The sequence below is a fragment of the Mycteria americana genome, chromosome 14, assembly GCF_035582795.1.
Source record: "Mycteria americana isolate JAX WOST 10 ecotype Jacksonville Zoo and Gardens chromosome 14, USCA_MyAme_1.0, whole genome shotgun sequence".
NCBI classification, from domain to species: Eukaryota; Metazoa; Chordata; class Aves; order Ciconiiformes; family Ciconiidae; genus Mycteria; species Mycteria americana.
In genome coordinates, this window is record NC_134378.1 from 15,447,231 (window position 1) to 15,457,108 (window position 9,878).

At 42.6% G+C, this 9,878-nt stretch overlaps 1 protein-coding gene across 1 annotated transcript; it reads left to right on the forward strand.

The window, feature by feature from the left end:
• Positions 1–802: 802 nt before the first annotated feature.
• Positions 803–7,609, forward strand: GID8 (GID complex subunit 8 homolog). The gene is made up of 5 exons (XM_075517032.1): positions 803–955; positions 2,203–2,332; positions 3,534–3,730; positions 4,248–4,445; positions 4,777–7,609. The coding sequence occupies exons 2-5, from the start codon at positions 2,215–2,217 to the stop codon at positions 4,948–4,950; spliced, it is 687 nt and encodes a 228-aa protein (XP_075373147.1). The 5' UTR covers positions 803–955; positions 2,203–2,214; the 3' UTR covers positions 4,951–7,609.
• The last annotated feature ends 2,269 nt before the right edge of the window (positions 7,610–9,878 follow it).

Consider the following 9,878-nt stretch of genomic DNA (forward strand, 5'->3'; position numbering starts at 1 on the left):
GCGTACCAACAGCAGTGGGACTTGGCGGAACTGTACATTAATATACCAGGCTGTGACCTACAGCAGACCCGTCTCCCCCTCTGTTATCCTGGCTGAGTGGCAGGGCCAGCTCTGCGGGCAGCAGTCCCAGCCCGAACGGCCAACCCTCGCCAAGCACAGCTCTAGAACAACGCTGCTGCTGTGGACCCCGCTGTGGCCGTGCAGGGGCGGTTACACCCTCACACGGCGGTGACCACGCACACCGCACCGGCGCAGGGAGCGCACCAGCCCATCAGTCAATTTCTGCTGCGGTTGTTACTGCCAGGGTTGGTGTCCCTCTCCCAAGGAGGTCCACGCCATCACCTCAGGCGTTATTAAAGCGTCTGGGAGGGATATGAGCCACAGAGCAGCTGCGGCGGCTCCTGGCAGAGGTGGTCGCCACTGCTGGGGGAGGCAACATGGCGGAGGCAGCACAGGCCCTGCCCCGAGGCCCGCCTTGCGGCCGTGAGCCAAAGCGGGGCTGAGGGGAGGCAGGGAAGGGACGAGACCTGGCCCTTCACCCTGCTCGGCGCAGCGGCCGCGCTGACGCCGGTGCCCCCCATCCCCACGGGCGGGCACTGCGGCCCCGGCTGCCCGAGGCGGCAGAGCAGCCATCTTGCAGCCCGGCGCGCCCCGCACCGCGGTCGCCCCCGCTCTGTGGTGTCGCCCTGGCGGGATCGGGCCCAATCTCGATGGTCCTGAGGCGCCCCCACCCCAGGCCGTCTCTATGGTACCCGCTCCCCACTGGAGGGGTGTACCCACACGGGCAGACGTACACTCTGGCCCGAGGGCCGACTCTATGGTTGCGTTTTCTCGCCCCTCTCCGGGCGCTGATTGGCCGAGAGGACGGTTCTCGCGAGATCCGCGCGCCAGCGGCCTGGCGGAGGCGGCGAGGGGCCCGCGTTCGTGCGTCGGAGCCGGCACCGCGGCGCGCTCGGTAAGATGGCGCCGGCGGGCCCACTCCTGCCCTCGGGGGACGGGGGCTGGCGGGGCCCTTCCCGTGGCCCGGCGGGTCGGCCTGCTGTCGACCGCTGCGGGCGGTGGGGAGGCGCTGGGCCTGTGGCGAGCGAGGCCGAGCGCTTCGGTGGCCCGGGCCCCAGGGAGGGCCAGGTCGGGGGCAGCGCCTCGGCGGGCCGGTGGCGGGCGGGGGCCGCGGCGCTGCTCTGTCGGGCGGCGGGGGAAGGTCGGGGTGCCCCGGCGGGCGGGGGCCGCGCGGGGCTCGGGCCGCCGCTGCCCGTTGCGGCGGGAGCCCTGTTCCCCCGCCGCGTGGCTGGGAGCGGCGTGAATGCGGGGCCGGGGACCGACCGGCCCCTCAGCCGGCCGCGGGCTGATCCTGCCTCCCGCTCTCAAACTTTCCTGGGGTCGGTGTGGCTTTGGCGATAGTTTAGAGGACGAAAAACCTGTTGGAAGTGGGTCGGTGCTGAGAAGGCGCGCTGCCGCTCGTGTTTTGTCTGAGAGGGGTGGCGGTGCCTGTTGCTGTTGTTGTTGCCGCCTCTCCTCCCCCTTTCGCTGCCCCTGTGATCGTGGCGTGAAGGTAGAAATGATTAAATGTTGGCTTAAATTTTGGCAAAGCGCTTTGCTTCCAAATCTGAAATAAATATAGTCGAGAAAAATACTAGGAGAGAACATTTTAGTAGTGTTGACAGGAGTGCTTTTGGGGACAGCGAAGCTAAGCTAGTGTAAGTGTTTTAGATAACGTATCATGTACAGCTTTGTAGCTATACAATATGTGTAGCTGTCCTAAGTTGTGGTGAAAACTTTAAAGCAAATATTGTTTACGTAGGCTTTGCTTTAAAGGTTTGTTACAGTTTTTCTGGCTAGCTGTCAAACTCTTTGATTCACTTGTTTCACGCTGCGATGCTGTGTGTCCTGTATAACTTGTAAACAAGATTTATTTGGAGTGGGTTTAAGAATAAGTACAAGAAGATGGCATTCGGATTTTTTATGCTGATAATTGATGAAAGCAGCTTTAGGGACTGGCTTGTAGATGTGAAAGAGTGCAGGAACAAGGAGGAGAAAAATGTAAAATTGTGGTTTGAGATAAAAGGGTCTCTTTTGGACTATTAATTTAAAAGGTCTCATAAAAAAGATATCAAGATGGTAGTAACACAGTGCTTACACACATTAAACTTACTTCTTCTCGAATCGTGTTAAATGAGATGCGATGCTTTTCTTTTCTTGTAGTAAGAGTCCAGGATGAGTTATGCAGAAAAACCTGATGAAATCACGAAAGATGAATGGATGGAAAAACTTAATAACTTGCATATCCAGAGAGCAGACATGAACCGCCTTATCATGAACTACCTTGTTACAGGTAAAAATGAGTAGTAATCCTAGGAGGCTCTTAAATGCATGTCTCTTATTTTATCAAGACAGACAGTTTTGGCTAGAATATGCTACTAGATGGAGTGAACTGAAGGGCTTTAAGGATTCAGTGATTGCTGTTGGCTTCTCTTAGCAATGTACAACTGCTCTTGTGTTCTCTGAAGTGGAAGCTGACTAAGATTCAGAGACCGAGCAGTTATCACACAATAGGATTGACATTCATTAACTTCAACTCTTCTGCTAAAAGGTACAGAAAAGAAGGTATTTTCTGGAATGCTGTTAACAAACACGACCCACTTCTGTATTATGTCCTTTTTTGTGCCATTGAAACAGAGTTCAAGATACGTTGCAGTTGTTAAATAGCACTCTGAAAGCTGCACAGAACAACTATCAAAAGCAAGTTTTAACTGGCTAGAAAGATAAACTCTAAAAGGGCACTGCTGTGAAAATAGTTGGAGACCAAAAATATTAACCCCTTCAGCGTATAGGCTAACTTTATACTTAGAACAATCAAAAACCCTCGGAAATTGTCCCTAGCAATTATGATGCATACCATCACAGTAAGCTATACTAGGGCGGAGGCATCTGTATCCGATCTACACCCCTGTTTACATTGGTGTGTAGGTGAAGCCTCTGGGATGAAGGAAGAGCATCTTAGTGGTGTAAATCATTTTTGGGTGTATGAAAGTATGACTTAGGATTTAAAATAGCTGTTGCAACTTTAAAAAAAAAAAAAAGTGTTAGTATGAGAAAGTAAAACTAATTTTCTTTTTCTATTTCTTCTCAGTAAAACGCCTAGGTCTGTGTAAACAGATTTGGGGCCTGGAGGGAGAAGCAAAACCACCCAAATTTTGAAAATGTGATTTTGAAAATCCCATTTTGTAATAAGTACACTGCTCTATTTACACTGCTCTATAAAACAAGCTTTCAAGTTAAGAGGTATTGGACTACAAGTTGCATGCATCCTTAGAGAATGAGGGCACTTGAGTTAAGAGTGAATTAAGCATGTACTGTTAGGTGCCTGTTGGATAAATGCCTACTTAAATAGATAAGAATTTTTCAGAAGTTCAGACTTAATCTTTAAACCCCCAAAATGCACAAGCTGTACTCAAATCTTTTCATTTAAGCTGATTTTTTTTTTTTAGGTGTTTCATAAAATATATTTTATAGGTAAAACGTTTCTATTTCAGAGGGCTTTAAAGAAGCAGCAGAGAAATTTCGAATGGAGTCTGGAATTGAACCCAGTGTTGATTTAGAGACTCTTGATGAAAGAATAAAAATTCGAGAAATGATATTGAAAGGACAGATTCAAGAAGCCATTGCGTTAATAAACAGCCTCCATCCAGAATTGTTAGATACAAACAGATATCTTTACTTTCACTTGCAGGTAAGGACAGGTGACAAACTATCTTTGTTTTAGATGTTGCTGGGAGACTGGAAAAAGTAGTGCAGAGTTTATGAGTATGTTGGGAGGTTTGTGACTGAACATGGATGCAATTTCAAGTGTTTGTTCATTGGCAACATATTGTAGCAACTGGAAACTTTGTGGCATGGTGCAGGAACTATCATCATATACAATTAGTAATGTGAAAACTTAGAACAGCAGCAGCGGCCTGTGACTTACCAACTTCCAATTACTGTTAGTCTGAATTTCTAGTAGTTCCTTTAGTAACACATCTTTTCAAAACCTGTTACTCAAAAGCGTCAGGTTACCTTTTTCAGTAGATTTTGTAGGCAAGTCTGCTGCTCCTTGTCTCACACATAGAGAAGAATTGACCTCAAACTGTCAAATTATGGATTAGTGTTTGTCTCAAATTACACACTAATGTCTGAAGATTACAGTCTTGAAATACTGAAGATCTGTTGATTTATTTAGCTAATATTGCTGTGTCCTTCATATGTAGCAGCAGCATTTGATTGAACTGATTCGGCAGCGTGAGACCGAAGCAGCTCTGGAATTTGCTCAGACCCAATTAGCAGAACAAGGCGAGGAGAGCAGGGAATGCCTGACAGAAATGGAGCGTACGCTGGCTTTGCTTGCCTTTGATAATCCCGAAGAATCACCATTTGGAGACTTGCTTAACATGATGCAGCGACAGAAGGTAGTCCTTTCTCAAAAGGAAATTGATGTCTTTTATTTGTATGTGGTGAAAATGATGTCCAAATATTTTTGAAATGTTTAGAAAAAAATGTATATAGTGGTGTGCAAAAGAACAGAAGTATTTCTTAAGCAAGATTCAAAAAAAATGGTGTTAATGTATTCAACTACTTGGCTTTCTTCCTTGTTTTCTCCAGGCTGATAGTCTATGGAGCTTTGTCCTGGCCATGTTCTGAGGAATTAGCACACTAGGTGTGATCTTTTCAATGTCTGTGTGACATTAGCAGTGTTAATCATAGGAAAACTATTACTGAACTCCAGTATTTCTTTTCCAGGTATGGAGTGAGGTTAATCAAGCTGTTCTAGACTACGAAAATCGCGAATCAACACCCAAGTTGGCAAAATTACTGAAACTACTACTGTGGGCTCAGAACGAGCTGGACCAGAAGAAAGTGAAATATCCCAAAATGACAGACCTCAGCAAGGGGACGATTGAAGAACCCAAGTAAAACGTGTGCAGATGGACATCAAACAATCTTAGTACTGCACAGTATACATTTATATCAGTCTGTGACTGAAATATTTTTACTACAGTACAGCACTCAATTCAGATTTTTCAATGAACATCTAATTTGAAGGGAGAAAAGTCCCTTTTAAATGCTGCAAAAACTGCATTGAAAGGCGCTGTATCTCTTTGAAAGTCTGACTTAGGCTATGCACTATAATACATTTTTAAAAAACAATTAAACAGGACAGGAAAAATAGCATTTTTAAAAGTACAGAACTCAAGCTTACTAATTGGCTACTGATGCCTAGTTTAGTGGCGAGTGAGTTAATATGGAGTTATATTGGCAACTATTCAGTTAAGTTTAACTGTCTCCTGTTTGAAATGTGTATATAGAACGGTGAATATTTTCTACCTTTAAGTTATAGCCAGATATACATTCCCCTTAAAAGTAACTGGTCAAGTTTTCATCTATAAACTTTGCAGTAAGGTCAACCTTTCGCTTAGGAAATAGTGTACAAACTTGTAAATCATAATTTAAGGACTTTTTTTTTTTTTTCCTTGTTTCTGACTTTTTGGTGCTTTATATGGTGAGAGCTATGTTCATAATGGATCAGTGACCCATCTTTTCAGAAGGAGTATTGTTGGAAAAAAGGTTTTTTTCTTAATTTTCACAAATGACCAAAATGGCCCCCAGAGGCATTTGAGGGTTTTTGTTAACAGGGGCCTTTCCCCCCTATATTAAATTTGCAGCTGTAGACACTGCAGTGATTCTACTAAAGCTTTGAGGCCACTGGATGTTTGTAAGCTGAAAGACATGCTTGTGTTAGGAAATTAAGTGGGGGGAAGAGATGCTTGTTGAAGCCTCTGATGCATCATCTTGTGCAGGATCTGGCTTTATGCTTGCTGAATAAGAATCGTAGTTTTAGAGCTACTTGGGCTGTTTTTATGCCTTGAGCTGAGCAGGGCTGTCTAAAAACAGAAATTTCCATTTTCTCAACTCTTCCATACCTTTCTGAAGAGATGCAGTTCATTTTCACCTGTATTTGTTTACTGGCTGTCCTCACTCCAGTTAGGATTATAGTTTTAATGTTTTACATGTGAAGTCCAGACTTTCAAGTCAACAAATTGTAATCTCCTGGGTATGGGATGTTCTGGTCGACTTAATTTTGCAGCACTGTACACTGGTATATATCCAGTGGCAGTAAGCACTAATCTTGCCAAATCGATCTTTAGATTTTTAGGTCCGTGTATCAAGTTATTACAGATTTGCTGAACAAAGACCGAGCTGATGGGTGAAATAGCTTAACATCATGAGACACTGGCAGTTGTCACACCAGTCCCATACTGTACATAATCTAGTCTTGTATGGTAGATATTACCCTGTAGAATGAAACTTAGTTTTCACTTAATTTTACTGGAATACTTACGCATTAAACTGTATAAAGCTTTGCAGATACACCTGACTTATGGAAACTACAAAACCTGTTACTGATTGCATTACTGTGAACACTGTTTACTTGTGTAGCTATTTTTTGTGGGGGGAAACCATTGTTTGTTAAGCAGCTGTTAGAGATGCGGAGCGCCAAGGTTAAGCTAGATGATGGATATAACAAAATGATTATTTCCCATTTTTTACTGATTGTTCTGTTCTCCACTTCGAGGCATTTGTGTTATGGAGGTCTTTATACATAACAAACAAGCTATCAGTAGCCCCCCAACTACAACAGCGGTCTGGCTTTCCTTCACCCAGGCTGGTTATTCTAACACCAAACTTTTAGTAGTTGTGGGTTGTTTCTTTTTTTATTTTTTTTTTTTGGCTTTTTCCAGTCAGTTGATGTCTGAAAACAATGTATAACTTTTAGTTTGTGAGAAACTGTATGGTTAATGTAACTTTGTTTAATAACAAACTGCAGAAACAAAACTGGAATAGCTCTAATTTCTTCATATATAACTCATCAGCTTTTCCTCTGTTCTGACACTTGTGGTGTTAAATCTCATCTAAAGCTTCTCCCGGATGAAGTGGAAAGTGGTGCGTTTTTGTGGCATGACTAGCATTTTTCTCCATGAGAAATGCAGTATTACAGTCCTGGTTGAGAAGTTCACTGTACTTCTAGAACGCTACGTTAATTTCTTATAGTATTTGGGCAAAGACTGAGCATAGATTACTTGAATTTTCACTAGCTTGTTTTTTTTTCCCATTAAAAAATAAACATGTTTTTTAAGGGGTTTAATATAAAATTAGTATAGAACTATTTCACTTTGTTTTTATGAACATGCCACATTGATAAGCAGCTTTAATCTGTAAAGTTTTTGGTAACTGCAAGAAAATATTCGAAAGCTATGCATTTTAGAGAAAGCATAAAGGTAGTGATAATGGTACTTCTAAGGATCTTTATATTAGTGTATATAAAATAGTTTGCATATACAAATATAATATATAATCTGTTTGAAATATTCTTGAATGGTAGGGGCTGTGAAACATATTATAATTTATGGAAATATTGTACACAGTAAACAGACCTCTCAGTACACGAATGAACTTTTGTCATATGCATGAGAAATGTCCTATTTGGTGACTACTAATGAATGGGATTTTGTTAGCCCGTTTTTGTTAGATAACCACTTTAACAAATACTATTAAATGCCACTTTGATCAGTTTGCTTTAGTGTAAAAATACATATTTTGTTCCACTTAATTTAGAACAATATGAAAATAACTTTTGTAAGAAGGTTTGTTCCAAACTCAACGGTGGCAAACAAATCTGGTAACTAAACATGGTGCACTACACTTATTCCTCCCCCAACCTTTCCTTTGTGGGAAGCAAATAAGATTTTTTTTCCATTAATGCTATGGACATGAGGAAGTTGGGTTGTAAAATACCCTGTTTTACATGCCTCTGCAGAAGGGCTGTATATCAAGTGTGTTCTGATGAGGCTACAAATCTCTCTCCTTGTCCAAAACCTATCACCTCCCCAATAACTGCCCTCTTCGCTGTTACCATGTTTCTTCTCTGTCTGTCAAATCTAAGCTGAACTGTGGTTGCTGCTGTTGTACAATGGAGTCATTTGTGAAGGGCGGGGGATAACAGGTTTCCATGAAGATGAAGTACTGGTGGTACTTTCTGAGAAATATTTACCAAACTGTTTAACTTTGTATAGCTGGAAAAACAGAGGCTGCTGCACAGAAACTAACAGCAGAATTTTAAGTAAAGCATTTCCTCTCAAGACTTTTGAAGAGGCAAACATGTACAGCTTGAAACCAGGTGAAGTACGTCTCTCTCTTTAAGATGATTTCATTGAAACACTTTCAGCTCCTTCCACCCACATTAAAAGAAAAATTGAAATGAATGTGGAGAGCACTTATGTAGCATTTAAGATGTGTGAAATTACCTGGAAAGAATTCTGTCTCCTTTCCACTCCTTGTACATATAGTGGAAGCCATTACATTATTCTAGGATGATTTTATTGTTTTTAATTTGTAAAATTTATGCTTTGTATGCTTGAGTATAAGCTTAAAAGCATTACTTAAAAAACTCCTTGACTAGTAGATGAGTGTTGCTCTACTTATTTCAAACCACTTTCTGTCCAAGTTCGTTACGAAGCTTATTAAATTGAGTTGGAGCGTGATCCCTGTGTGTCTTATCTTCACGGGTAACGGGGCCTCCTGCTGTCAACAGCAGCTGAAAGCATCCTTGAGTTACTTATGTCAAAGAATATAAAAGGATACAGAGTCATGTTTTGCCTTAAATCCGCCTTTAGCCTACAGCAAGTTGAGACGGGTTCTGACCTGCGCTGTAGGTCTCTCTCTTCCATCCAGAAGCGATGTCACCAGTCAGTATTTGTTTCTCCTACAATGTTCTGAAGAGGGATGAGTAGGGTTTATAGCTGTTGCATGAGCAACGGTGTCCCCAGCCCTGCTCGTCAGCTAGTTCGCTTTCTGTGCTCAGCTGTGCAGAGACAAAACACAAAGCTTATGAATAGCACTCTCAAAAGGATTCGTATTTCTCAATGGACACGTCTAGGTGCTAGAAACTATTTTTACTCTTTTCTTCTCACCTCCTCCCTTCATATAATTGCATTAAGGACAAGATTGGCCGAAGTAGCGCTGGGCTGCACGTTGATATGATCAGGCACCTTGGGACCAGAAAGCCCTGTGTGTTCTCTGTCATGCTCCTCCTGTTAAACGGGGATTCCAACAGCATGCTGCTACCTTATACCCCCCTGGATCAACTGCTGCATGGGAGTTGCTCTTCACTTAGAAGCAGTCTCAATTTGTCAACTTCTCTGATCATTTCCTTATTTTTCAGCACATTGCTGTCTGCAGCGGTTTTGCAAAGTTGCATTATTTAGCACTAGAAACCACATGCATTTTCTTCAGACTGGGGACAAGTTGCATTGAAACTGCTCTTGGTTGGCAGGGAGCTTTCAAGCTACAGTTGGACTGTCCTGTCAGGAGAGAACAATTGTCCTTTGTGGAATGGGTGTGCCTATTTCTGCGTTCACACCCATTCAGGACTTGGCCTTGATCTGTGCTTAACTTCATAAAATCTTCAAATAATACAACCATTGTCTGGATAAACTTCAGTGATAGTAAATGTCAGCTCAATATTAGCCCAATAATCTTTTATTTGGTTTAATCTTTTGACAGATAAGGTGAACACAGGAAAAACTAGAGGAGATTGTGTTCTTGCATAAGATTATTTTCTTTAGTCAGCACCTATCTTCTCAACTGACTCCATTTGCCATTTCATCAGCTCGGTGGGAGGTTTGCTTCTAGAAAATTATGCAGCAGTAAAAGGAATGATGTCTTGTGTTTTTACTTTTTAAACTTATTTATGTGCATATGATGGATGTTACACTCAAACACTTTTTTAACTGCAGCTATTTTTGACAGTGAAACTAGCTTCTTACATGAGAAACAAATTGGTC